The sequence below is a fragment of the Mycteria americana genome, chromosome 26, assembly GCF_035582795.1.
Source record: "Mycteria americana isolate JAX WOST 10 ecotype Jacksonville Zoo and Gardens chromosome 26, USCA_MyAme_1.0, whole genome shotgun sequence".
NCBI lineage: Eukaryota > Metazoa > Chordata > Aves > Ciconiiformes > Ciconiidae > Mycteria > Mycteria americana.
The window spans coordinates 498,614-525,668 of record NC_134390.1 but is presented as its reverse complement, the minus strand read 5'-3'; the positions used below and the strand labels follow the sequence as shown (position 1 = coordinate 525,668).

The 27,055-nt window shown below is 65.4% G+C and overlaps 2 protein-coding genes across 2 annotated transcripts; both read right to left on the bottom strand.

The window, feature by feature from the left end:
- Positions 1 to 4,925: 4,925 nt before the first annotated feature.
- Positions 4,926 to 17,362, bottom strand: EIF4B (eukaryotic translation initiation factor 4B). The gene is made up of 15 exons (XM_075525382.1): positions 17,299 to 17,362; positions 12,645 to 12,782; positions 11,539 to 11,747; positions 9,274 to 9,390; positions 8,930 to 8,984; positions 8,406 to 8,549; positions 7,778 to 7,888; positions 7,282 to 7,461; positions 6,948 to 7,182; positions 6,555 to 6,673; positions 6,236 to 6,449; positions 5,979 to 6,046; positions 5,700 to 5,787; positions 5,371 to 5,443; positions 4,926 to 5,115 (listed from the first exon to the last, which is right to left on the bottom strand). Exons 1-15 carry the CDS (start codon positions 17,309 to 17,311, stop codon positions 5,038 to 5,040), a joined length of 1,842 nt encoding a protein of 613 aa, XP_075381497.1. The 5' UTR covers positions 17,312 to 17,362; the 3' UTR covers positions 4,926 to 5,037.
- Positions 17,363 to 20,100: 2,738 nt separating this feature from the next.
- KRT18 (keratin 18) lies at positions 20,101 to 26,346 on the bottom strand. The gene is made up of 7 exons (XM_075525703.1): positions 25,829 to 26,346; positions 25,194 to 25,276; positions 22,782 to 22,938; positions 22,540 to 22,704; positions 21,622 to 21,747; positions 21,291 to 21,514; positions 20,101 to 20,233 (listed from the first exon to the last, which is right to left on the bottom strand). Exons 1-7 carry the CDS (start codon positions 26,264 to 26,266, stop codon positions 20,116 to 20,118), a joined length of 1,311 nt encoding a protein of 436 aa, XP_075381818.1. The 5' UTR covers positions 26,267 to 26,346; the 3' UTR covers positions 20,101 to 20,115.
- Between the last annotated feature and the right edge of the window lie 709 nt (positions 26,347 to 27,055).

Below are 27,055 nucleotides of genomic sequence, written 5' to 3'. Positions count from 1 at the left end.
CCCGGGGGGGCTCGGCCCGGGAGGGGTGGAGGGAGGGGAATTGGGGTGCAGGGAGGGGGTTTGGGGTGTAGGGAGGGGGTTTGGGGTGCAAGGATGCAGTTGGGGGTCCAGGGGCCGCATTTGGGGTGCAGGGAGGGGGATTGGGGTGCAAGGACGGGATTGGGGTGCAGGGAGCGGATCGGGGTGCAGGGAGGGGGTATGGGGGGAGGGAGGGGGTTTGGGGTGCAAGGATGCAGTTGGGGGTCCCGGGGCAGCATTTGGGGTGCAGGGAGGGGTTTCGGGGTGCAGGGAGGGTTCGGGGCGCAGGGAAGGGGTTCGGGGTGCAGAGACGGGGTTCGGGGCGCGGGGGGGGGCGTCGGGGTGCAGGGAGGGGTTCGGGGCGCAGAGATGGGGTTCGGGGAGGGTTTCGGGGCGCAGGACCCCGCCCCGCTCTCGGGGCCCCCCGGGGCCGCCCCCTCCCCAGACGCCCGGCGGCCGCGGCTCTTCCTGGTTCCGGCAGCTCGGCCCGGCCCCCCCCCGGCCCCCCCCCGAGTCCCCCAACCCCCCTCGTAGCGGGGTTCAGCCCCCCCCCCATACCCCACACCGAGCTCCCCACGGCGGGGACCGAGCCCACCCCGGCGTGAACCAGCCCCCCCGGCCCCCACCAGCCCGGCCTCTGGGCCGCGCCCCCCCCCCCCGCCGCGCCTCGGTCACCCCACGGAGAGAAGGGGGGACCCCCCCGCGGGAACGCACCTTCGGGGTGCCGGGGGGGTGCGAGCAGCAGGGCTGGGCCCAGCACCGGCCGCCCCCCCCCCGGCCCATGGGCTCCGGCCGCCGCCGGGTGGGCTCCCCCCTTCCCGGCACTCGGCTTTTTACGGTTTTTTCCCTAAAGATCTTGGAAACGATCGTAAAAAAAAAAAAACAACTGAGCCCGCAAGGCCGCCGCCGCCTCCTCCTCCTCCTCCTCCTCCTCCTCCTCCTCCTCCTCCTCCTCCTCCTCACCCCCCCCGGGCACGGCCACTCGCCCGCGTGGGTGGCGGGGACAGGGCCCCCACGTTGTGCCCCCCCAAAATGGCGATGTGGGGTGGGTGTCCCCCTGAATGGGTGTCCCCCTCCGTGGGTGGCAGTGGCGGGGACGTGGGGTGCGTGTCCCCCTCGATGGGTGGCAGGGGTGGGGACACGGGGTGGGTGTCCCCCTCCGTGGGTGTCCCCCTCGATGGGTGGCAGCGGTGGGGACACGGGGTGGGTGTCCCCCTCCGTGGGTGTCCCCCTCGATGGGTGGCAGCGGTGGGGACACGGGGTGGGTGTCCCCCTCCGTGGGTGTCCCCCTCGATGGGTGGCAGCGGTGGGGACACGGGGTGGGTGTCCCCCTCCGTGGGTGTCCCCCTCGATGGGTGGCAGCGGTGGGGACACGGGGTGGGTGTCCCCCTCCATGGGTGTCCCCCTCCGTGGGTGGCAGCGGTGGGGACACGGGGTGGGTGTCCCCCTCCGTGGGTGTCCCCCTCGATGGGTGGCAGCGGTGGGGACACGGGGTGGGTGTCCCCCTCCGTGGGTGTCCCCCTCCGTGGGTGGCAGCGGTGGGGACACGGGGTGGGTGTCCCCCTCCGTGGGTGTCCCCCTCCGTGGGTGTCCCCCTCCATGGGTGGCAGGGGTGGGGACACGGGGTGGGTGTCCCCCTCCGTGGTTGTCCCCCTCGATGGGTGGCAGCGGTGGGGACACGGGGTGGGTGTCCCCCTCCGTGGGTGTCCCCCTCGATGGGTGGCAGCGGTGGGGACACGGGGTGGGTGTCCCCCTCCGTGGGTGTCCCCCTCGATGGGTGGCAGCGGTGGGGACACGGGGTGGGTGTCCCCCTCCGTGGGTGTCCCCCTCGATGGGTGGCAGCGGTGGGGACACGGGGTGGGTGTCCCCCTCCATGGGTGTCCCCCTCCGTGGGTGGCAGCGGTGGGGACACGGGGTGGGTGTCCCCCTCCGTGGGTGTCCCCCTCGATGGGTGGCAGCGGTGGGGGACACGGGGTGGGTGTCCCCCTCCGTGGGTGTCCCCCTCGATGGGTGGCAGCGGTGGGGACACGGGGTGGGTGTCCCCCTCCGTGGGTGTCCCCCTCGATGGGTGGCAGCGGTGGGGACACGGGGTGGGTGTCCCCCTCCGTGGGTGTCCCCCTCCATGGGTGGCAGTGGCGGGGACGTGGGGTGCGTGTCCCCCTCCATGGGTGGCAGCGGTGGGGACACGGGGTGGGTGTCCCCCTCCGTGGGTGTCCCCCTCCGTGGGTGGCAGCGGTGGGGACACGGGGTGGGTGGCCACCTCGGGGACAGTGTCCCCCCTCCAGGGACAGCCCCGGCCCCAGATGGTACCCGGGTAGGACGGGGGGGGGGGGAGGGGGGTGTCCCCCCAAAATGGGGCACTGGGTGGGGTGGCCGGGTTGGTGGTGGCCGAGGAGGGGACAAGGGGGTGCGAAGAGCAGGTGGGTGGCGATGTCCCCCCACGCATCACTGTCCCCTCTGGGGCAGGGGGACACGCAGCAGCGCTCGGGGGTGGGGATCCGCCGCCCAGCCTTGGGGGGGGGCCGGGGCCCCCCGACCCCGCCGGCTCCTGCCCCGGGGCTCTGGGGTCGCGCTGGGAGGGACACGCGTGTCCCCATGGCGGGGGGGGGGACGACGGGGGGACGTGGGTGACAGCCCCCCCCCCCCCCCCGAGCCAACCCCCCCTGCCCAGCAGCGGCACTTAGGGAACCCCCCAGCCAGGGAGATGTCGGGGGGCGGGGAGGCAGCTCCAGCCCCCGGGGTCCCCCCGAAGCCCCCCCGGCCCCACCCCACGCCCCCAGAGGTGGGGGGGGGCCGCAGCCGGACCCGGAGACAGAGCACCCGTTGTGGGTGCCCCCGCGGAGACCCCCGGCGCGGGGGGGGGCACGTTAAAGGCACCGGCCCCGGGAGGATTTCCAGGACTTCCAGGAGGAAAAGGCAGCGGCAGGCGAGGAAGACGGCGGCGATGAAGTCACGGCCGTGGTGCCGGGGGGTCCCTGGGGCACAGCGCGGGGTGCCGGGGTCCCCTCGGGTCCTTACCGGGGGGCCTGGGGGTGCTGGGACCCCCGGGGAGAGGGGCTGGGGGGAGACGGGCCAGAGCGTGGTGGAGGGGAAGGAGGGAGGAGGAGGAGGATGAGGAAGGACAGAGGAGGGGAAAAGAGGGAGGAGGATGGAGGGAGGATGAGGAAGGAGGGAAGACAAGGGAGGACAAGGAAGGAGGGAGGACGACGAGGAAGGAGGGAGGAAAGAGGATGAGGAAGGAGGGAGGACAAGGAAGGACAGACAAGGAAGGAGGATGAGAAAGGAGGATGAGGAAGGAGGATGGATGAGGAAGGACAGACAAGGAAGGAAGGAGGAAGGACAGACAAGGGAGGAAGGAGGAATGAGGACGAGGAAGGAGGAAGGACAGACAAGGGAGGAAGGAAGATGAGGAAGGACGAAGGACAGACAAGGGAGGAAGGAGGATGAGGAAGGAGGAAGGACAGATGAGGAAGGAAGGAGGAAGGAGGATGACGAAGGAGGAAGGACGGACAAGGAAGGAAGGAAGGAGGAAGGAGGATGACGGAGGAGGAAGGACAGACAAGGGAGGAAGGAGGACGAGGAAGGACAGACAAGGAAGGAAGGAGAAAGGAGGATGAGGGAGGAGGAAGGACAGACAACGAAGGAAGGACAGACAAGGAAGGAAGGAGGGAAGAGGAGGAAGGAGGATGAGGAAGGAGGGAGTCGGGGCGCTGCGGGCAGGGGGGTTTCGCCTCTGCTTCGCCCCCTGCCCAAGGGGCGGGGCTGGGGGGGCCCCTCGGGCCCCAGGACCCTGGGGACAGCGGGGGACACCTCCCTGCCGGTCGGGGGGGCGTCACCGCAGCCGGGGGGGGGACACACGACAGGACCGGGGCCTCGAAGGGAATTGCAAAGAGCGGTTTTACCGCAGGAGACCACCACCCACAAAAAATCCCCCGGGGGGGCCCAGGGCCAGCTCCCCCCCCCGCTCGGGGACGATTTTGGACAGATTTTTACACGTTTCTCCCCGGAGGGGTGTCCCCGTGTCCCCCGACTCTGTCCCCGTGTCCCCCCACGCCGTCCCCGTGTCCCCCCCGCGCCGTCCCCTCGCCCTCGAGCGACTGAAACGAACTCAACCTCGCTACGGGAGGGGGGCAGAGCAGGCGGGGGTCCCCCCCTCTTTTCTCCCCAAATAAAAGGGGGGGACGTGCGGGTGAGTTTGGGGACCCCCCCGTGCAAGCGTCAGCACGAAGGCAGCGAGGGGACCGTCCCCTCGCTCGGGTGAGGGCGAGACTCTGCCGAAAGAGGGGGGAAAAAAACCCCTGCAAATATTCCGAGGTGGGGCCCCAATTCCAGGTTTTCGGGCGGCTTGCGCCCAAAAAAGGGGGGACAGCAGGGAGGCAGGCGTGGGGGGAACCACGCGCGAGGGAGGAGGAGGAGGAGGAGGAAGGTGGCCCAGGGGATGCCGATAACTTCCAGGAGCCGGAGGACGCGTACGGCTCCGCAGCGCCGGAGCCGGCAAAAATCCCAGGCGAGGGGCTCGGGCGCGGCCGTACCTTGGAGGCCATCTTTTAATTTCGGGCAGCGTCGCAGAACTCCTCCGTGTGAGGCCGGCGAGGAGAGGAGGAGGAAGGAGGGAGGGAGGGAGGAAGGCCAGCTCTTCCTCGGCCGCCCCCACGCCCCGCATCCTCGGCTCCGGGACGAGGGGGGGGGGTTGGTTCTCCTTCGGGGGAAAAAAAAAAACCCCTGCGCTCCTCACGCCGCCCCGGGGAGGCTGCTCCGGTCGCTTCAGTTCTCTAAGGGCTGCAGCAGCATGCATCACCTTCAATTCCTTTTTTTTTTTGGGTTTTTTTTGGGTTTTTTTTGTACTTTCTCTCTTTTTTTTTTTTTTTTTTTGATTTAGGAAGTTTAAGAAAGGTCTCCGGGAGCTGTTGAGTTTTAGGTTTTATTTCTGTCTTGTCTGGATAGAGGTTTGGTTTTTAATTCTCCAAATGATCCCAAGGTGGCGGCTGGTTGGGAGACGGGGCAAAGGCCCGGAGGTTTTTATTCGGTGCATTCTTCATCGTCGCCATCATCTTCACCATCTACCGACAGAGCCGCGTACTTGCTGGCGTGGCTGAACTGCCGGGAGGGAGAGTTTTGTTAGGCACCAAGCGGAGCTGCTCTACGGCGTCTTCACGAAAGGGCGCTCGGACCTCTGCCTCATCATCAGGTGGAGAAAAAGAACCGAAAAACCCCCAAAAGACACAAAAAAAACACCCCCAAAACCCCCCGGATCTGAGGGGGAATAACTCCCACCCCGGGGCGGCACGGCACGGCCGGGAGCCGGCCGCCGGTCTCGAATCCCACCCCCAGGCCCCCCCCGAGGGCGCTTACGGAGGGTGGGTTCTCGTCAAGTTTCTTTGGCTCAGACGCAGGTCGCGAGTTGTGATCCTTTCTGCTCTCTTTCCTGCAAGAACCAGAGGCCCCTGAGCCCCAGGCGCCATCGACCCCCGGCACCTTCCCCGACACCGGAGCGGGAAGAGACCTGCCCCCCCCAGGGCACGGGCCAGCGGGGTCTTAAACCCAGCCCAGGTCTTAATCCCGACTCCGCAACTCCCGCCGGGGCAGGGGGTGGGCGACGTCCCCATTCCCGGGCCGGGGGTAACGCGTGGACCCCTCCGGAGCCCGGGCGGCCGCCGCGGGGAGAGCGCGGGGTCACCCACCTATCTGAATCTCCCGGGCCGCGGCTGGAGCTCCCACTTCGGACCTTGGAACCGCTCTCCCGTCCCCCGTCCGGTTTGTTCTCGTCTCCTGGAGGGAAGAAAAGGCCGTGAGGCCTCACGCCAAGCGCCCGAACCGGGAGGGGTGCTCGGCCGGGCCCCCCCCCCCGTGCCCTTTCCCCACGACGGGGGAAGAAGATTTTGGAGGTGGGGTTGCAGGGATTTGAGTCGCAAAGCAGCCGCTCCCGGAGCGGCTCGACGTCGGCCGAGGCCCGGGCTCACCTTTCCTGTGGGCGCTCTTCGGGGGTGCCCCGTCTTCCAAGGGCAGGCTCGGTGCCGTCTGGCTGCCGCTGCGGGAAAGAGAAGACGATGAACGTCGAGACCTCGAGAAGACGACGCCAACGCCGCGGACTCTTTACCGCAGGAGACGGGCCACAGGAACATCCGGACGGACCAGCGGCCCTAACAGCCTCCTGGCACGGGGGAAAGCTCGAGGGTTAAAGCCCCGGACGCGTGTCCCCCCCCCCCGCGGCACCAACCTCATAGGAGAGTGCTGCTCCGAATCCGAGCTCTGGGAGCGGGCGGGGGGGTTGCTGCTCCGCTTCACCCAGGCGTTCTCCTTGGGCGGCGGCGCGGGCATCACCTTCAGGGGCTGCTTCTCCTCCTTGGGCTTGGAGGTGGGAGAAGGGGCATCGTCCTCTTTGGCGAACGTCTCGTTCTCCAAAGACTTCTCGCTCTCCCTCCTTCGCGTGGCTGCGGGGGAAGACACAAACGAACGTAGGGTCGGGCGTTCAGCTGCAAAAGGGGGTGACAAGCGACAACCGGGCCCAGCTCGGGGCCACCCTGCCCTCTACTTACTCCTGCCCGTCGGGCCGGTTCCCACAGAGGTGCCGGGGGGCCCCGAGTTGCCGGTCTGCGAGGATTCGCTCCCCGTCCGCGATCGCTCCTGGTTCTCTTCGCTTCGCCAGCTGGGATGCCTGTGCCGGAGGGGAAAGAGGGCTGAGCCGGGTGCTCCGGAGCCGCTCAGACAACACGGGGAGCGAAGAGGATTAGCAAGCGGGTTTAGAGCGCCCCGAGAAGCGTTCTCAGCACCGTTGCCGAGAAGAAAGGTCAAGGGGAAAGGGCGGCCACGGCAGGACCGGCTTTGTGCTCCAAGGGACCACGCCGCAGCCCGGACGCCGGGCAGCGGGCAGGTTTGAAGGCCCACAGCCCACCGCCGCAGGGCAGGCGGAAGCCCCTGCCCCAGCCCACCTCTCTCGGGGTCGTCTTTCTATCCTCTTGTCATCCTCCAGCTGGCGTTGCAGCTTCTCTTGCTCCTTCTGTAGCCGCTCTTCCACCTCCCGCTCCCTGGCAGCCGTGTCCACCGGTTTGGCCCCCCCAAAGATGGAGGCAGCCCGGCTGGACTGGGGCGCGGGGGCCACGGAGGTCTCCTCCTCCTTGGGCGCGCTCCGGGGCTTCAGGTTCAGCTTCGGCCTCTGAGTGGGACCTGGGAAGGAGCAAAGACGCCACGAGTGAGCGCGAATCCCACCCTGGGCCGCTCGCAGCGCAGCCGGGGGCGGTCGGAAACGTCCAGCAAAGCCGTTACCTCTGTCCTCACGGCGGAAATCATCCCGGCCGTAATCATCCCGGGAGTTCCACCTATCCATCCGGTCATCCCGCCGGTCATAGCGGTCTTCGTAGCGGTCACCGCACCCTCGGTAGTCGTCATCCCGGCGATACCCGCTGCCAAAGGCCCTCCTGCCGCTGCCTATCCTGGAATCGTAGCCTGAGGGAGGAAAGGAAACCCTTCCCGGTGAGTCCCGATCCCTGCCGGGCCAGCGGGGTGCAGAGCAGGCGGCCTTCCGACAGGCCAGCCTCTTCTTAACCCAACGGCCTTAAAATTTGGGCCAGACCTGGGCTCTGGTAAGGACCAGAGCAAGGCCAGGGATTAAAGTTGCCTGGAGAGGAAGAGGAACAGCTCATCTTCCGCCCCCCTTCCCCAGTTACGGGAGGGGAACTGGGCCACGCTGGGCAGCCAGTCTGCCGTGGCAGAGCCTCAGCCTCCCCCTCTCCGCCCCAGCAATCCTTCGGGGAGATCCTACCTCGGTCATAGTCTCTGCTGCGGTCATCGTAGCGATCCCTGCCCCCAAAGCCACGGTCCATATCCCTCCGCGGACCATCACGATACCGATCGTCGTAGCGATCCCGATACCCTGGAGGCAGGAGAAGGGGGGGGGCCAGCGTGAGCGAGGCAGCTCGGAGGAAGCCGGCACGTCGTTTTACCCTGAACGCTCAGGTGACGGGCACCGGCAAGGATTTTCCTGCGCTCGTTACTGTAAGAGAGTCGCAAATCCCTTAACGAAGCAGGAAAATCCCGCTGCTTTTTGGCAGACGGCGCTGCCCCGCTCGCCCTGACAATAATCTAGCCGGGTGGCCGCTCTGTCGGCGTCCCGTCACAGACGGAGCAGAATAAAGCACACCTGGATGTCAGGATAATGCAGCTTTTTAGGGGAAACAACGGAAAGGAGGAAGAACTATCCACAGGGAAAGATACGGAAGATTCGGCTCTGGGCTACAGACGCAGGGGAAGCAACCACCGAATCCTGTAGGAAATCTGCTTGCCAGGGGAGAAGCGGAGGGAAGCAAGAGCCCGAATCCTTCGTTATCGTCCAGATCCCCTCAGACAGGGGACGGCAACGGAAGGAACGCGTTATTTTTCCGCCAACTCACTGTCTCCGAAGCTGTCGTCGCCCCTGCGGGGTGGGTAATCATCAAAGCTATCGGTGGTGGCAGGACGGGCCCTCCAGTCGCTCTCGAACCTCTCCGAGTCACGGAAGCGATCCCGATCTCTGCCAAAGCAGCGATCGTCCCGATCTGCCGGGGAAGGAAATTTAAGCTCGCGAGGTGAATCGAGCAAGAGCATAACCCAGCCTCTCCGAGTTCACCCGTCTGTGTCAGCAGTAACCGCCAACGCTTCGGAACGCCCTTGGCCGAGTCGGTTGGTGCGACAGGGACAGCACAGGGGCGTGGGAAGAACCAACACATCATCGTTAGGCAAGTGCCGGCCGGCAAAACATCCCAGCCGGGCCCTCCGGCCGCGCAGGCAGGAGCCCAGCCCGTGCCCTGGCCCGCAGCAGGGCTCAGACCCGGCGATCCCTCCCCTCCTTAGCCAGGCTGATCACCAGCCCGGCGCAAGATGCGGTCACCGAGACAGCCGGCGTGAAAGGAAGATCACGAGCCGGCAGGACGCTCACCTTTATCCTGAGCTTGATCAGCAACATCCACTCGTATTCTTCTGTTCCCTAGGGACTGAAGACAACAGCGAGAAGTCAGCCCCGCGGCCTGAAGACGTGCGGAGGGGCGAGAGGAGCCGATCCCTGAGCACGGGACAGGCAGCTTGTACAACACAGGGGTTGACGGCCTTAAAAAGCACTTTTTTTCCCCCCCATTTAAATCTTTCTCGAGCAGGGACAGCCATCGGTCTACAAGAAAATCCTTCTCGAGGCATCTCTAGCACCCAGGGCTGCAGGGGAACGTGCCTGGTCTGACCGGGGACGGGCTTGCACGCACAGTCCCATCCGTCGGGGGTTAGACTCACCTCTTCATTGAGGCTCAGAGCCTGGAACAAGGAGTCTATGTCTTCAAACTCGGCGTAACCAAAACCTTTCAACCTCTCCGGATTGGTAGGCTCCCGCGGCAAACGTACAGCACTTATCTGCGGTCAGAGAGAAGAGGAAAGCTCTCGTTAAGGTCCTCGCTGCCTGACGTTAATACGACGGGCAAGGATGGAGTTATCTGAGGCCACGCAACTCGTTGCTATCAAAGGACTGAATAAACCCCTCTCGACGACGAGCAGGGAGGTTCAACTCCCCCGTCAAACACACAGCACTAAAAGTGCCACCGACGCTCGTTTGGAGGGAGGAATTTGGCACCGGCGAGAGGTTTCCAGCTGCAGATCTCCAGCAGCTGCAGCGGGAACCGACGTGAAGGGCCAGGAGAGCTCTGCTCAGCGGGCGACGGCCGCTCTGTGCCCCAGGAACAAGGTTCCAACCCCGTGGGCTCCTCAAGCCAGCAGGAGCCGTCCCTTTGCATCCCGCCCGCTTTCAGAGCTCGTCCCAGGCTCCCGAGAAAACCCTGTTGAAAATCAGTTTCGGATGTGTTCAACCGAAACCTTTTTGTGTTCGACGCGAGCCCTCGGGCTGCGAGGACGGCTCGCTGGCTTTGCTAGGTTGTACGTCGCACGTTCTACGTCACGCTCGAAGCCCTCAGCGTCGCTTCCAGGCCCTAACGCCATCCACAACCCCTCCTCGCTGGATTTAGGGTCCCAAAACGCGGCAGCTCCCAGGTCGCTCCCCGCTCAGAGGCCCGGGAAGCAGCAGCAGCCTGCGGAGCTCGTTACACGCCGGCAAAGGGAAGGCACAAATTGCGTTCAGACAAGCCGCACGTGAGGAAGCGCCGCTCAAGACCAGCGCCGGGAGAGGCTGCGGAGGAAGAACGAGCGACGGACGCGGAGCACACGACTTCTGCAAGGGCGAGGGCCACCATCGTGCTTCGCTTCCGACCCTCCTGCGTAGCGCAGACCCCTCTGCCTAGATCTGGCCGGGGCTGCAGCCTCTCGGCTCCCTCCTCTACAGGATTTTCACCCACGCGGAGCTGTACCCTCCGAGGAGGAGCGGATGCTGCCTCAGCAAGCGCGAAAGGTTAGAAAAACAAGCTGAAAATAAAAGATCAAGGTAAGCAGCGTGGCTCTGCCCGCGCGGAGCTATCTGCTGCCATCAGCACGGCTCGCTGCCGCGCGGGGAATGCCGGACTCCAGCTGCGTTTCCCAGGCTGACCTTCCGGGAGGGAAGCGGCCATTTCCCATCGCTGCTTGCTGTCCCTCCTTCCTCCTCCCCACCTCCGCCCTGAACAACCCAAGGGCTCCACCACTCTTAAAGCTGGGAAACAATAATATTGTTGTGGCAGTCGCAGGCTACCCGGGAGCAACTCCTGCTCCCGGCCACGGGGGAGGACGTATCTTGAGCGAGCTCCAGCTGGGAAACCCCTTGAGAGACCCCTCGAGAGACCCCCCTGGGTCCCCTGCGCTGGGGACCCAGCGCAGGCTGAATTGGGGCCCGTCAGCAAAGTCTGCGGTGCCTCCGTGAAATTGTATTTAGGAAAGGGCAGAAAATGCCAGACAGGCAGAGGAGGAGGGGGAAAAAAAAAAGTGAGAAACAGCAGAGGGAATGCAAATTTCAGACGAGGAGGAGGTGCTCCAGGTGCTGGAGCAGGTAATAGCAATGGCAAGTCTATTTTAATCGGTAATAAATTTAGTTTTCCCCAAGTTGAGACCGTTTTGACCGCGACTAATTGGTAAGCGATCTCCCGGTCTTTATCGCGACCCACAAACTTTCTCATCCTATTTCCTCTCCCTGCCCCGCTGAGGGGGAGCGAGCGAGCAGCTGGGTGGGAGTCTGGCACCAGATACGCACCCTAAAATCACCCCGAGATCCAGCCCAAGCTCCTCTCTTTGCCTGGTTCAACCGGAGAAACACCAGCCGCCTGCTTTAAAAGGGTTCTCGCTCCATCACCACTGAAACACTGGGAACAGCCACTTGCTCGCCGGTAGTCAAGCGACTCACCTGAGATCAAGGAATCCGACAGCCGCGGCCGTCTGGAATCCGCCCCTCACAGCCAGCTCCGGACACAAACAGGAGCCGGGAGCTGCCTCAGCCGATCCGCAGCGAAACAGGAACCGACACACGGAGCCGGCGGAGCGCAAAGGGGGATTTACAGCATCCAAAATCGTGGTCTTTAACGGCCCACGTTACCCCCAGCACCACCCTGCCCTGCCGCCCAGCCCGGGCTCCAAGCCGTTACTCACGTTGAGTCCTCTGAAGAAGTCCTTGATGGATTCTTCCGTCACGTCATAGGGCAGGTTTCCCAGAAAGGCGGTGTAGGGGGGGGATTTCGGGAGGCGGCTTCTGTCTATGTTGGGTTCCCGAGCAGCCCGCGGGGCGGTGGGCAGGATGGAGCGGTCGATCGGAGGGGCCCGGTACACGTCATCATCGTTACTGTGCCAAGTGGTGGAAACTAGAGAGAAATTCAGCAAATCACCCAAAACCCACCCAGCTGGAGACCGGCGACTGCCAAACGCCATCGTCCTCGCCGCACGGTGCCGACGGCGGTGTTACGGCCGAGGAGCTGCGCTTTAAAGCCCTGAAATTCACCCGGCCGAGCTGCTCGACCCAGTGTGAAAGAAGCTGCCCAAAAGGCACCAGCGGCCCCTAAGGGGAAACTGAGGCAGGCTCAAACCGCAAGGGCGAGCGACCATTTAGTCTGGTGACCCTTTTTAATAAAGCATTAAACCTTTCCAGGATTAATTCTTGTTCGAATCACCATGGAAAAATACCACGGCTTGATAATAATGTTTTTAGAGGGAGAATTCCCTGCGACCGCCGAGCCAGAGGTCACCACGCTCACCGGTAAACTCCTGGGCTTCGGTGAATCTGCCCACCCTCTGCCTTCCCTGCTCCGGTTACGCCGACAAAAAGCTCTTTATCCCATTTTTGTTCCCCGCAGGGGTGCAAATCTCCCCCCCCCCCCCTTCACCAGACTGCGACTCTCGGTCGTTAACGAGAACTCGGTTTGCTCTCTGAGCTTAATTACTCCCAGAAAAGAAACAATCAGCAAATTTCAGGATGTTTGGGTGTGTCGTTCCGGGTCCGCTGGCCGTTTGAAGGTACGGCCGAACCCAGAGCCGGCGGCGGTGCGGTTACCGATACTTCCCACCCGGTTTTTCCCCCCGCAGCGGTGACAGAAGGGGAAGGATCTATCTGCGGACAAACTGCCTCCGCATCCCCCAAACCCCAGGAGGAAGCCAGAAGCGGAGCGCTTCTTCCTTTAACGCCGCAGGCCAAGAGACTTCTGGTATCGGTGTTTTACTGATTTGGGAGCCGCGTACTCCTGCGAGCCGGGAAATGACAGTACCGTCTCCTTCCAGGTCGTCTGTCTCATCGGCCCAGCTGACGGGTTTGGGGATATAGGTCGGGCCACCGCCACCGCCACCGTCCTCTGCCAGAAAGTCCGTCAGAGTGAGGGTCTTGCCCTTCTTGTTCTTCTTCTTAGCTGTTGGGGAGAGAAAGAGAGAGGGACGGGAGTGGGTGACGCCCGGGAACGGCCTGGTTTTGGCAGGGTGGGGAAGGAGGAGCGGTCTGGGCGGCCGGTGGGTGCGATCGAGACGCGACACGAGCGATCGAGACGCGACACGAGCAATCGAGACGCGACACGAGCAATCGAGACGCAGGCGCTGGCCACCCCATCCCGATTTCTTTCCTATTTCCAAAGGGATAAGAGCCTCAAATTCAGCACAGACAAGATTCAGGGCTCCCATCACTCAAAGCGCACTCACGCTTCACGTTTTGGGGGTCAGCCGTACCCACAAACCTCCCCGGGGGCTGTTCATTTCGGGGGAGGAGGTGGTAGAGGGAGAAGCCATCCCACTTCCACCCAGGCCGCGGCAGAGCACGGCACGGCAATCCCACGGCCGCTGGGATCCCTCCGGAGCCAGAAGCCGGCCGGCCTCGCCGACATCTTAACGAATCTCCCAGCTCCTCCAGCTTGGGGATTTTTTTCGGCTCCACCGGAGCTGCGAGCGGCCAGAGGGCGTTTATTCACCGAGGCTTCGCCGTCTCCTGATGAAGCCGGGCGTCGCGACAGGCTGCGACACCTCCCAGCAGCGCCGGGGAAGCCGGGCTATTTTTAGGAAGGTAGGTTATGATGCAGTTGCAAAATTCAGCTTTTTTTTTTTTTTTTTTTCTTGCGGAAGGAATTGCTGCCCCCCTGCGGCATTGCCGGCCGGAGCAGGGGCCGACGGCACCTTTACCTGCAAAAACGGTGCCTTTACCTGCAAAACCAGCACCTTTACCTGCAAAAACGGTGCTTTTACCTGCAAAAACACTTCTGGGCAGAGCACCGGGGGCTCAGACACCCCCAGTGACCTGGGACACCCCCTCTGCAGGGTTTTTAAGCGGCACGTCAGCTCTCCTCTCCCAGGAGAAAGAAAAGCCGGGTTGCTTTGAAAGATACTACAGCGACAACAACGCGAAACCACTAATTGCTTTTGAAAACAGGGGCTCTTATCTTCGTTAACAAAAAATAATAAACTTTGGGACTGCTGGACTTCATGCAGATAATCTCTAGCCAGGCTGCGGGCCGGGGAGTGCGATAATTAACCGGCGAAGTGTCGCAGCAGCCTTAACGAAGATAAAAATGACAGACGCGGGAGTTTCGCAGGCTACTCGTTTGCCATCTCCAATTAGCCGACGCTCGCCTGCCAGCGCTCAGAGCCGAGGGACTGCTCACCGAACGGCGCCTAAAATGGTTTCTTCCACAGAAATCCCTGCACCGGCATCGATGTAACAACTGCCAGCGTCTTCCGGCAGGGAAACAAGAGGGTGAGAGGCTCCAGGCACGGATCGACCGCCTGTGTGTGACACCGGGCCCCCGTCCTGTTTCCCAGCCCCCCCAGATCCTCATTTTCTGGGTCCTGCCATCATTTTCTGGTCCCCTTTGGCCTCAGCCCGGGTTTTAAGGCAGCACGAAACCGTACCCTGCTCCTTCGGCCGGGCACCGGGAAGACGGAGCCCTCCCGCCCTCTCCCCCAGCATCTCCAACGACACCGGGAGCTCCCAGATGCCACCGGGGAGCTCCCGTTCTCCGACGCTCTCGCCACATCTTCACTCCCAACATCCACCAAGACCCCGGAAGGGTCGGAGAGAAGAGCCGAGCCTAAAAACGACCCTTTACCCTGCGGTTTGGCCGGCTCTGCCCCCAGACATGTTATCCAGTCCCGCTCCCATCCTCCCCTTCCCCTGAACCGCCAGCAAACCCCAAGGCTTTGTGTTCAGAGCTGCCTGGGCCGTACCCGCACCAGTCGGAGGGGAACTATTAGGGCGGAAAGGAAACCCAAGGGCAGCTCGCACCCTTATTTTTAGCCACCGCACATCAATCCCCAGCCTCGGGTCCCCCCGTCACCATCTCCTCGAGCCCGCAGCCTCCCCAGGCAGCCATCACGCCTTGTCGACGTCTTCAGGCCTGCTCGGGTCTTCCAACCGCGCTCCATCCCACAGCTCCGCTCCGGGCGGTTTCGGTAAAGCCGTGAGAGCCGAACAACGCGGAACGGCACCGGCAGCGATGGGGAAACGCGTGGCGGCTGCTCTCCCCAGCTCCAGCCATCGCCCCGTCGGTCGGGGGATCGTAGCCTCCTCATGGCAAGATCCTGGTCACGCTCTGGAGAAGACCTCGGCAACGCTCGGTCGTCTTCTCGCATCTCCGGCCGCTTCCCGCTCCCGTGGCCATCACAGCCTTGGCTTCAGGACTCCGGGTGACTGGAAACGCTTCCCCCAGGAGCCCAAACACAAGCGGAGCCACCCTGGGGAGGTGACCCAGCGACACCCACACCTCTCACCCCCCAGCTCTCCCTGGAGCTGCTCCACACCGGTCACAGAGCAGGCAAAACGGCTTCCGACACCCCCGGGAGAGCAGACAGCACCCTGTAAAGCCTGGCAGGGAGAGCTCCGACCCAGCCCAGAAACGCCTGACCTCAGGGGGTGACACCTTTCAGCCCCCTCTTAGCGGCTGTATCTGGGAGGGTGACGAGCTACAGGCGCTGCTCAGGGGCCTCGCCAACCCCCGGGAGCCCCCCGGGCTTTCACCGCCAGCCGCAAACATCTCTGGGTCCCCCTAAATTTTGCCGCTGGTTTCCGGGACAGCAAGCCTTTCCCATCTTCCGATCCATAGGCAAAGGCCAGAAGCCGTTAAATCCTGTTGGCCCTTTGGAACGGCTCAAGCTCCGTTTGCCAAGGGGAAACTCATGGAAAGATGACGTCAGCGTCGGATAAAAATGCTGGGAGAGCAGCGGCAGCAACGACCGCCTGGAAAAAACGAAGGAGAAACGCTCTCCTGCCGGAGACAAGCGCCGTTCCCAAGGAAGGGAGGCTGGGCGGCGTGTTCTACCGTCGTGTCATGCCGACACCGCTTCCCAAACGACGCCGGAGCCGAAAAGCAGCAGGCTGGGTTCCAGCCGCATCAAACGGCCGACGAGTCCCGAGCAGGAGCCGATGGCGTGAAGCAGCTTCTGTCACAAGACAGCGGCGTCGCTGTCTGCCGACCCCACGTTGTGGGGAGGGGGAGGGAATCCCACCTGGACAAAATCTGCCCCTTCCCACTGGTTTTAACCCCGCCGAGGGGCAGCTGAGCCCCCCTGGTGAGGCGCTGGGGCTTGGTCAGCCTCCACGCGTGGTTTTTGACACCGAACGGGGCCTGTGGAACCCTGCGGAGAGTCCCGCGGCCGCGATCTGCACCCAAGAGCCCCGGCACACCGCCAGGCCGGGCCACCGGTCCGCTCCGTGGGACTGCTGGGGGTCAGAGAAGGAAGGGGAGCGATGCCCGCCCTGCGCTACGGCGAAGGGCAAAGGCGTTTGGCATCCACCCTTCCACGAAGGGGCTGTTCGGCGTCGCGGCAGCTTTACGAGCCCAAACGGAGCCCTCGCCTTTTGGCAGCGTCACGCTTGCCCCCCACGAGGCCAACTTCACCCCTCTGCCCTGCTTTAAGGCTTCCCGACGTGCCGCAGCCTCGCCGGGCAGACGTCCCATCGCGGGGCCGGGTTTCGGGCGGCCATGAACACGCCAGCGGGGGGAACTGCAGAGATTTGGGGGGGGGGGGGGTGGGGAAGGGAATAATTCCTGCATTTCTCCCCCCGACCTCGCCGGGCTCCAAATGGCGTTGGTGGCTGGAAGAGAGCGGCTCCGTCCCCGAGGGCCGGCGCTGTCGGGCTGCAGGGAAGGCAACGCTCTCGCCGGGCGGCGGATTGACCGACGGGGGGTTTATTTGGGAGAAAAAAAGGTGAAAAATGGCTGGGGGGGGGGGGTGGGCAGGGAAAGAGCCGCCCCTTCGGATGGCTGCCTGGCTCCTGCCTGCACCCGGCGCTGCCCGGCCACCATCTTACGGAGGAAAACCGCCGGGAGCAGCAGGCGCGGGACACACCGGGGACGGGGCGGGGGAGCCCCGCACGGTGGGTCCGCCCCCCCCGCGGCCCCAAGGAGACTCGAGGGGCGGCGGTGCCGGCCCGGGCGGAGGGACCCGGAGGGACCCGGGCAAAAGGGGGGGAGGGGGGGAGGCTCCGGTACCGCCCCCCCCCCCCCCCCCGGTACCGGCCGCCCGACCGCGTGCGCGCCGCGCACCCACGTGGGTGCCGCCCTGCCCTGCCCCCCCCGCACCGCCCCGCGCCTGCGCAGTGACGCGGCCGAAGGTTCCATCTGGCTCCCGCCCCCCCGCCCGCGCCGGACGTCAATCACCGCCGGCGGCGCGCGCGCCCCCCCACCAATAGGAGGCGGGCGGGGGGAGCGGCCGCGCGCGCCGGCCCTGAGGGGACGGGGGGGGGACGGGGGGGAGGGGGGGAGGGGAGGGGAGGGGGGGGGGGGGGCCGGTTCGTCGCCGCCGCCCGCCCGGTCCGGCCCCGCCGCCGTCGCCGCCGTCGCCCCCCGGGGAGCGGCAGCGCCCGGTGCGGTCAGGGGGGACCCATCGGCGCCGGCCGCGCCCCGCCGAGGCCGCCGGGCCCCGCCGCCGCCGCGCAGCGCTCACCTGAAGCCGCCATGTTGGGAAGAGGCAGAGAAGGCAAAGGACCCGGATGGCGCCGTCACGTGACTATGAGCGCCACGCCCCCCCCCGGAGGGGGCGGGGTCGGGTGGGGAGCGGCTGATTCTGCGGTTGGCGGCGCCGCCCGCGCCGCGATCGGGCGTCGGGGTCCCCGGGCGAGGCTCCGGCACCGGCACCGGCACCGGCACCGGCACCGGCACCGCCGGCCCCGGAGCGGCGCGCAGGGCCCCGCTGCCCGCCCGCTGGCGGCTCCCGTGCGGTGCACGGCGGGCCCTCGTGCGACACGACGGGCCCACGGCCCCGCGCTCGTGCAAGGGCACCCACGGCCCCGCGCGGGCCGGGCCCTGTGCAACGCGTCCCCTCCTCGCACGGCAGCGCTGGGGGCTGAGCCGGGGCCCGGCCGTGGGTCACAGCCGTGGGGCACATGCTGTGGGTCACAGCTGTGGGACACAGCCGTGGGTCACACGCCATGGATCACAGCCGTGGGGCACATTCTGTGGGTACCAGCTGTGGGACACAGCCATGGGTCACACGCCATGGGTCACAGCCGTGGGGCACATGCTGTGGGTACCAGCTGTGGGACACAGCCGTGGGTCACACACCATGGGTCACAGCCATGGGGCACATTCTGTGGGTACCAGCTGTGGGACACAGCCATGGGTCACACGCCATGGGTCACAGCCGTGGGGCACATGCTGTGGGTCACAGCTGTGGGACACAGCCATGGGTCACACGCCATGGGTCACAGCCGTGGGGCGCATGCTGTGGGTACCAGCTGTAGGTCACAGCTATGGGGCACCGCCGTGGGACACAGCCATGGGGCACAGTTGTAGGTCACAGCCGTGGGTCACAGCCATGGGGCGCATGCTGTGGGTACCAGCTGTAGGTCACAGCCGTGGGTCGCCGCCGTGGGGCAGCACTTGTGGGGTGCAGAGCAAACCCCCGGCCCGTTCCCCCGAGCCACGGGATGGCGGCCAGAGCTCGGGAAGGACCCCGGTGCCGGTGGGGGGCGGGGATGTTTTGGGGCCCCCCCGGCTGTTTTGGGGGGTGGGAGATGCACCCCGACATGGGGGGGGGCCGGGGGGGCCATGCCCGTGGGGCAGCTCCGTGGGGACGGGGACAGGGACGGCCACCGGCTCCCACCGGCCCCCGTTCCTGTGGGCGCAGCCGGTGGGAAGGAAGAAGCAGCGCTGGCTTCCGTCTGTCCGCTCTCCGTCCGTCCATCTGTCCGCTACCCGTCCGTCCGTCTGTCCGCTACCCGTCCGTCCATCTGTCCGCTACCCGTCCGTCCGTCCATCCGCCACCCCTCCCGTCCTTGCACCCAACCCCATCCACGCACCCCCCCATCCACCCCCACCTCCCGACTCCTCGTCCGTCTGTCCGCCCAGCTGTCTCTCTGTCCATCCACCCGGCTGTCCACCTGCGCGTCCGTCTGTCCACCCACCCACCCCTTCATCCGTCTGTCCGTCCATCCCTCCATCCCTTCTTCCACCCGTCCACCCGGCTGTCCATCTGCGCGTCCGTCTGTCCATCCACCCACCCACCCATCTGTCTGTCCATCCCCCCTCCCTCCACCCACCCACGCAGCCATCCATCTGTCTGTCTGTCCGTCCATCCATCCACCCACCTCTGTCCATCTGCAGCCATCCGTCCATCCCCCCACCCGTTCATCCATCTGCCTGTCCATCTGTCCACCCACCCATCTGTCCATCCCTTCATCCACCCATCTGTCCGTCTGTCCATCCATCCCTTCATCCATCTGTCCATCCATCCATCCATCCATCCACCCGTCCGTTCATCTGTCCATCCATCCCTTCATCCACCCATCTGTCCGTCTGTCCACCCACCCATCTGTCCATCCATCCCTTCATCCACCCATCTGTCCGTCTGTCCATCCACCCATCTGTCCATCCATCCCTTCATCCACCCATCTGTCCGTCTGTCCATCCATCACTTCATCCATCTGTTCATCCCTTCATCCACCCATCCACCCATCTGTCCATCTGTCCATCCCTCCCTTCATCCACCCATCTGTCCGTCTGTCCACCCACCCATCTGTCCATCCATCCCTTCATCCACCCATCTGTCCGTCTGTCCATCCATCACTTCATCCATCTGTCCATCCATCCATCCATCCATCCATCCATCCATCCATCCACCTGTCCGTCCATCTGTCCATCCATCCCTTCATCCACCCATCTGTCCGTCTGTCCACCCACCCATCTCTCCATCCATCCCTTCATCCACCCATCTGTCCGTCTGTCCATCCATCACTTCATCCATCTGTCCATCCATCCATCCATCCATCCACCCATCCACCCATCTGTCCGTCTGTCCATCCATCACTTCATCCATCTGTCCATCCATCCATCCATCCATCCACCCATCCACCCATCTGTCCGTCTGTCCATCCCTCCCTTCATCCACCCATCCGTCCATCTGTCCATCCCTCCCTTCATCCACCCATCCGTCCACCCGTCCATCTGTCCATCCGTCCACCCACCCACCCACCAGCACCACACCACCCATCCGTCCACCCGTCCATCCGTCCATCCGTCCGTCTGTCCCTCCCTCCCTCCCTCCGTCTGTCCACCCCCCACCCCCCACCCTCCCGCCCGCCCCCGTGCCTCAGTTTCCCCCGGCGCAGCCTCCCCGCGGCCCCAGGCCCGCTGCCCCCAGCAGAAGGAGACACCGGGACAGAGCATCCCCGGGGGGGGGGGTTGCCATTTTATTGGGGGGGGTGGGGGGGGCTCGGGGGGGCCCCCAGGGGCCCCCCCCCCAGGGGCCCCCCCCTCCGCCGGCTCAGTGCGTCCGCACCTTCACCTCCCTCGCCTCGGTCACCACCACCTTGCCGTCCGCCGTCCTCTGCGTGCTCCTCTGCGTGGTGGAGGTGGTCTCCTTCTCCAGGGCGTCCTGCAGGCTGCGGGGTGGGGAGGGGGCGGCTGAGGGTGCTGGGGGGCACCCGAGGGTGTCCCCTCCCCTGCCGGGCTCCCATCCGACCTGTCGTGTCCCCCCCTTCCCAGTGTCACCCCAAGGAACCGAGAGGTGACGGAGCTGGAGCAGCCTGGAGGGTGGGCTGGGACGTCCCGGCACCTGGGGCGCCTGGGGCACGTCCTGGCTGGATGCCACCGCTGTCCCCTCGCTGTCCCCAGGGTATCCTGGAGGATGGGACCTGGACACCTCATCCATCTCCCAGGGCTCATCCCTGTTGGATGCCACCGCTGTCCCCTTGCTGTTCCCAGAGCGTCCTCAAGGACAGAGCTGGGACATCCCAGCACCTGGGACTCATCCCTTCTGGATGCCACCACTGTCCCCCACAGCATCCTGGAGGATGGGCTGGGATGTCCTGGCACCTGGGACACGTGCCTGCTAGATGCCACCGCTTGTCCCCTTACTGTCCCCAGAGTGTCCTGAAGGGATGGGACCTGGACACCCCATCACCAGGGGCTCATCCCTGTTGGATGCCACCGCTGTCCCCTTCCCATCCCCACAGCGTCCTTCAGGATGGAGCTTGGACACCCCATCGCCCAGGGCTCATCCTCACTGGATGCCACCACTGTCCCCAGAGTGTCCTGAAGGGATGGGACCTGGGGCTCATCCCTACTGGATGCCACCGCTGTCCCCTCGCTGTCCCCAGAGAGTCCTGAAGGGATGGGACCTGGACACCCCATCACCAGGGGCTCATCCCTGTTGGATGCCACCGCTGTCCCCTCGCTGTCCCCAGAGCACCATGGGTGGTGGGACCTGGACATCCCATCACCAGGGGCTCATCCCTGTTGGATGCCACCGCTGTCCCCTCGCTGTCCCCAGAGTGTCCTGAAGGGATGGGACCTGGACACCCCATCACCAGGGGCTCATCCCTACTGGATGCCACCCCTGTCCCCTTCCCATCCCAAGCCCACCCTTCATGACGGCTCCGGGACATCCCGACCCTGGTGTCACACCCCCACCGGCTGTCCCCACCCCGTCCCCTCTACCTGAACTCCTCTCCGCCCTCCAGCAGCTGCCGGTAGGTCATGATCTCGGCCTCCAGCTTGCCCTTGACGTTGAGCAGCGCCTGGTACTCCTCGGCTTGACGCTGCAGCTCGCTGCGCACTTGCAGCAGCTCCGCCTCGATCCGCAGGATCAGGCCGTTGAGCTGCTCCATCTGCATGGCGTAGCGGTTCTCCACCTCCAGCAGGTTGGCCTCCAAGCCGGCTTTCTGCAGAGCGTCACGCCAAGGTTCAGCTCGCCACCGAGGACGGCTGGGTGGCCCTGTGGGGCTGGATGTAAGGGTGGTGGTGGGGAGAAGGATCTTGGAGGGGGCACCTGGTTGCGGAGGGACTCCAGGTCGATCTCCAGGGTCTGGACGGAGCGACGGAGGTCCACCACGGTGCTGCGGGCTGTGTCGATGTCCTTGCTGCTCTGCGTGATCTCGATGGTGCTCTCGGTGATCTGGGGGACACACACGTGTGTGGTTTGGGGGGGTCAGCGCCTTGGCCCGGCCCACCACGGCCACCCCAACCCATGGAGGGGGCGCGGATGGTGAAACCACCCCAGGAAGAGCCAACCCCAAGGACCGGGGTCCCACATGGGATAGGGGTCCGCCAGCAGTGTCCCCAGTGTTGGAGCAGGACCCCCTTGGAGAAGGTTCCTACTGAGGCTTGGTGTCCCCCATGGGTTAGGGGTCTCCTAGGAGTGTCCCCAGGGTTGGACCAGGACCCCCCTGGGGAATGTCCCCACCGTGGGGTTGGGGTCACCCTGGGATAGGTTTCCCCTGGGGAAGGTCCCTGATGTTGGACCAAGACCCCCTTGGAGAAGGTCCCCACTCCAGGCTTGGTGTCCCCTATGGGATAGGGGTCACCTCAGGAAGGTCCCCGAGGTTGGACCAAGACCCCCTTGGAGAAGGTCCCCACTGGGGCTTGGGGTCCCTATAGGATAGGGCTCACCCCAAGAGTGTCCCCGATGTTGGGCCAGGACCCCATTGGGTCAAGTCCCCCCCGTGGGGTGCCTTTGGGGAGCACCCCTATGTGGGACTGGGGACCCCCAGGGGAACACCCCCCCCAGCTCAGGGTTCCCCCTTGTGTCAGGACCCCCAGATGACCACCCCACTGAGCTGGGGGCTGCCCCCCTTGGCTTGACATCCCCTAGAGAAGACACCCCCATGGAGCATCACCCCAGTTGCCTGGGGACCACCGGGGTCCCCTGGGGCGCAGGTTTGGGTGGGGGGGTGGGGTGTGGACCCACCTGCCGCCCCCATTGCTTCTCCAGGTCCTCCAGGTTCTTCTGGGCCAGGGCGTCGTACTGCGCCCGGATCTCCGCCATGATCTTGCCCAGGTCCTGCGACTTGGGCGCGTCCACCTCCACCGTCACCACCGACTCGGAGACCTGGGCCTGGAGGCTCTTCATCTCCTGGGGGGCAACGAGGGGCATCAGCGGGGGGTCCCCACTGGCCCTGGACACCCCCCCCCCCCCGGCTTCATCCCTACCTCCTCGTGGTTCTTCTTCATGAAGATGAGCTCCTCCCTGAGGGACTCGATCTCCCCCTCCAGCTGCATCCGGGCCATGTTGGTGTCATCGATGACCTTGCGCAGCCCCGTGATGTCGTTCTCCACCGAGAGGCGGATGGCCAGCTCCGCCTCGTACCTGGGGACACGGCGCTGAGCGGCCCCAGCCCCGGCTGTGTCCCCGTCCCTGTCCCCATCCTCATCCCCGTCCCTGTCCCCATCCCCTCCCCGTCCCTGTCCGCATCTCCATCCCTGTCCTCATCCTTGTCCCTGTCCCCATCTGTGTTCTCATCCCTGTCCCATCCCCATCCTCATCCTCATCCCCATCCTCATCCTCATCCTCATCCTCATCCTCATCCTCATCCTCATCCTCATCTCCATCTCCAGCCCCATCCAATCCCATCCCCCCCCTTCCATCCCTGTCCTCGTCCCCATCCTTGTCCCCATCTGTGTTCTTATCCCTGTCCCGTCCCTATTGCCATCCCCATCCCTGTCCCCATCCCTGTCCCCATCCCCATCCCTGTTCCCAGCCATGTCCCCGTCCCCGTCCCCGTCCCCATCCCCATCCCTCTCCCATCCCCGTTGCCGTTCCCATTCCCATTCATCCCCATCCCCATCCCCGTCCCCGTCCCCGTCCCTCTCCTATCCCTGTCCCCGTTCCCATTCCCATTCATCCCCATCCCCATCCCCATCCCCGTCCCCGTCCCCGTCCCTCTCCTATCCCTGTCCCCGTTCCCATTCCCATTCCCAACCCTATTCCCATCCCCATTCCCAGCTCTGTTCCTATTCCTGTCCCCATCCCCGTCCCTGTCCCCATCCCCACTCCCATCCCTGTCCCCGTTCCTATTCCCATCCCCATCCCCGTCCCCGTCCCCGTCCCCATCCCTGTTCCCACTCCTGTTCTCATCCCCATTCCCACCCCATCCCCATTCCCGTCCCCGTCCCCATCCCCCCCCATCCCCCCCACCCCCCCATCCCCATCCCAATTCCCGTCCCCGTCCCCATCCCCCCCCATCTCCCCCCCACCCCCCCATCCCCGCCCCATCCCCATCCCAATTCCCGTCCCCGTCCCCATCCCCACTCCCATCCCCGTTCCTATTCCCATCCCCATTCCCACCCCATTCCCATCCCCGTCCCCCCCCCAACCCCCCCCCATCCCCATCCCAATTCCTGTCCCCGTCCCCATCCCCACTCCCATCCCCGTCCCCGTTCCTATTCCCATCCCCATTCCCACCCCATTCCCACCCCATTCCCATCCCCATCCCCGTCCCCGTCCCCATCCCTGTCCCCACTCCTGTTCTCATCCCCATTCCCACCCCATTCCCATCCCCGTCCCCCCCCCAACCCCCCCCATCCCCATCCCAATTCCCGTCCCTGTCCCCATCCCCACTCCCATCCCCGTTCCTATTCCCATCCCCATTCCCACCCCATTCCCATCCCCGTCCCTGTTCCCACTCCCATCCCCGTCCCCGTCCCCATCCCTGTTCCCACTCCTGTTCTCATCCCCATCCCCATTCCCACCCCATTCCCATCCCCGTCCCCCCCCCAACCCCCCCCCATCCCCATCCCAATTCCTGTCCCCGTCCCCATCCCCACTCCCATCCCCGTCCCCGTTCCTATTCCCATCCCCATCCCCATCCCCACCCCATTCCCATCCCCATCCCCGTCCCCGTCCCCATCCCTGTCCCCACTCCTGTTCTCATCCCCATTCCCACCCCATTCCCATCCCCGTCCCCCCCCCAACCCCCCCCCATCCCCATCCCAATTCCTGTCCCCGTCCCCATCCCCACTCCCATCCCCGTCCCCGTTCCTATTCCCATCCCCATTCCCACCCCATTCCCACCCCATTCCCATCCCCATCCCCGTCCCCGTCCCCATCCCTGTCCCCACTCCTGTTCTCATCCCCATTCCCACCCCATTCCCATCCCCGTCCCCCCCCCAACCCCCCCCATCCCCATCCCAATTCCCGTCCCTGTCCCCATCCCCACTCCCATCCCCGTTCCTATTCCCATCCCCATTCCCACCCCATTCCCATCCCCGTCCCTGTTCCCACTCCCATCCCCGTCCCCGTCCCCATCCCTGTTCCCACTCCTGTTCTCATCCCCATCCCCATTCCCACCCCATTCCCATCCCCGTCCCCCCCCCAACCCCCCCCCATCCCCATCCCAATTCCTGTCCCCGTCCCCATCCCCACTCCCATCCCCGTCCCCGTTCCTATTCCCATCCCCATCCCCATCCCCACCCCATTCCCATCCCCATCCCCGTCCCCGTCCCCATCCCTGTCCCCACTCCTGTTCTCATCCCCATTCCCACCCCATTCCCATCCCCGTCCCCCCCCCAACCCCCCCCATCCCCATCCCAATTCCCGTCCCCGTCCCCGTCCCCGTCCCTCACTTGACCCTGAAGTCGTCGGCCGCCAGCCGGGCGTTGTCGATCTGCAGCACCGTGCGGGCGTTCTCCACCGTCGCCTCGAAGATCTTGGGGGGGGACACACACACACACACAGGGACACGGCACCGTCACCGGGGCGCGGGGACCCCCCCGCTGCCACCCGCCCGCGCCGCCGCCCGCGTCACCCGGGCAGGTGCCACCCTGGCAGGTGCCCGCGCTCCCGCGGGGGGAGGACGAGGGGGACCTCGCCCCGGAAAAGCGGCAATAAAGCGGGGTGGGGGCGGGGATGGGGTTCACTTGGGGGGACCCGGGCGTCCGGGACGGGCTTGGCTGGGTGCTGGGTGACCTTGAGCCCGGCCGAGAACATGGTGCTGGGGGGGCCGTGGGGCTCGTTTGCCTAATGAAGGCGGCATTGGACCCCCCCTCCGACACCACCTTGCCCTTGGTCATGTCCCTTTGCCCCCCCCTCCCCAGCAACGCTCTCCGGGGACGTATGGCCCCGCATAGGCGACGTCCCTGGTCGTGGGGTGCAAAGTTCACCCAGCCCCACCACCCACCGGATTAATGCTTAACCCCATGGTGCCACCAGCCCTGGGGACCCCAACGCCAGCTTGGCCACCCCCCCGCGGGGACCCCACCTTGTCCCGCAGCTTCTCGATGACGTCCCAGTGGTGGCCCCAGTCCTGGGTGCTGGGACCCTTCTTGGCCACGAATTCCCGGATCTGGACCTCCAACTGCCGGTTCTCCTTCTCCAAGCTCCGGACCTTCTCCAAGTAGGTGGCCAAGCGGTCGTTGAGCTCCTGCATCGTCTCCTTCTCGTTGGCCACAATGCCGGAACCCGAAAACAACGTGCTGGCCCCCAACCCGGCCCCATAGCCGGCCCCATAGCCGCAACCACCTCCAGAGCTGGTCAAGCTGGTGGTGCGGGTGGTGGAGATGCGGGAGCCCGAGCCCCCCGCCCCGGCGTAGACGCTGGCCGCGCTGCTCAGGGGGGCGAAGTGGCGGCCGGAGCCGATGCTGGAGACGGCACCGGAGCGGTGGGAGCTGGAGTAGACGCTGCTGCGGGAGACGTTCATGGTGACGGCGACGGTGGAGGCACAGGAGCGACGACGGAGCTGGACGGACGGGGTGGACGGACGGGTGGACGGACGGGTGCGATTTATAGCCGGCAGAGGCGGGGAAGGCGGCCCCACGGCACCTCCCCACGCCCCGCTCTGGGCCCCTGCGAGCTCGGGGAAGGTGGGGCCGGATCCAGCCCAAGGCTGTTGCTCCTGTGGGGTGCAGGGCAGGGGGATGGGGCTCAGCCCCATAACCTGTGGGGTGCAGGGCAGAAGGATAGGGGTCAGCCCCATAACCTGTGGGGTGCGGGGCAGAGTGGTGGGGGTCAGCCCCATACCCCCATGGGGCCCCAGGGTGGAGGAATGGGGGTCCGCCCCATAACCCATGGGGTGCAGGGCAGAGGGGTGGGGCTCAGCCCCATAACCTGTGGGGTACAGGGCAGAAGGATAGGGGTCAGCCCCATAACCTGTGGGGTGCAGGGCAGAGGGGTGGGGCTCAGCCCCATAACCTGTGGGGTACAGGGCAGAAGGATAGGAGTCAGCCCCATAACCTGTGGGGTGCAGGGCAGAGGGGTGGGGCTCAGCCCCATAACCTGTGGGGTGCAGGGCAGAGGGGTGGGGGTCAGCCCCATACCCCCATGGGGCCCCAGGGTGGAGGAATGGGGGTCCGCCCCATAACCCGTGGGGTGCAAGGCAGAAGGATGGGGCTCAGCCCCACACATTTTGGGGGACCCCAAGGCTCCAGCTCTCCCCGCCGTTGCACACCAGCCCCACATCACCCCACTGATACACCCACCCACCCCATAG

What these genes read in the sequence shown, in the direction of transcription:
- KRT18 (XM_075525703.1), bottom strand. Translation starts at nt 26,266, where the DNA reads ATGAACGTCTCCCGCAGCAGCGTCTACTCCAGCTCCCACCGCTCCGGT. An exon ending in TGAAGAAGAACCACGAGGAG is followed by an intron (nt 22,705 to 22,781) that starts GTAGGGATGAAG and finishes GTTGCCCCCCAG; the next exon opens with GAGATGAAGAGCCTCCAGGC. An exon ending in GAGGGCGGAGAGGAGTTCAG is followed by an intron (nt 20,234 to 21,290) that starts GTAGAGGGGACG and finishes CCCACCCCGCAG; the next exon opens with CCTGCAGGACGCCCTGGAGA.
- EIF4B (XM_075525382.1), bottom strand. An exon ending in CTCTGAGCCTCAATGAAGAG is followed by an intron (nt 8,985 to 9,273) that starts GTGAGTCTAACC and finishes TGTTGTCTTCAG; the next exon opens with TCCCTAGGGAACAGAAGAAT. An exon ending in GGCCCGGGAGATTCAGATAG is followed by an intron (nt 5,444 to 5,699) that starts GTGGGTGACCCC and finishes TGGTTCTTGCAG; the next exon opens with GAAAGAGAGCAGAAAGGATC.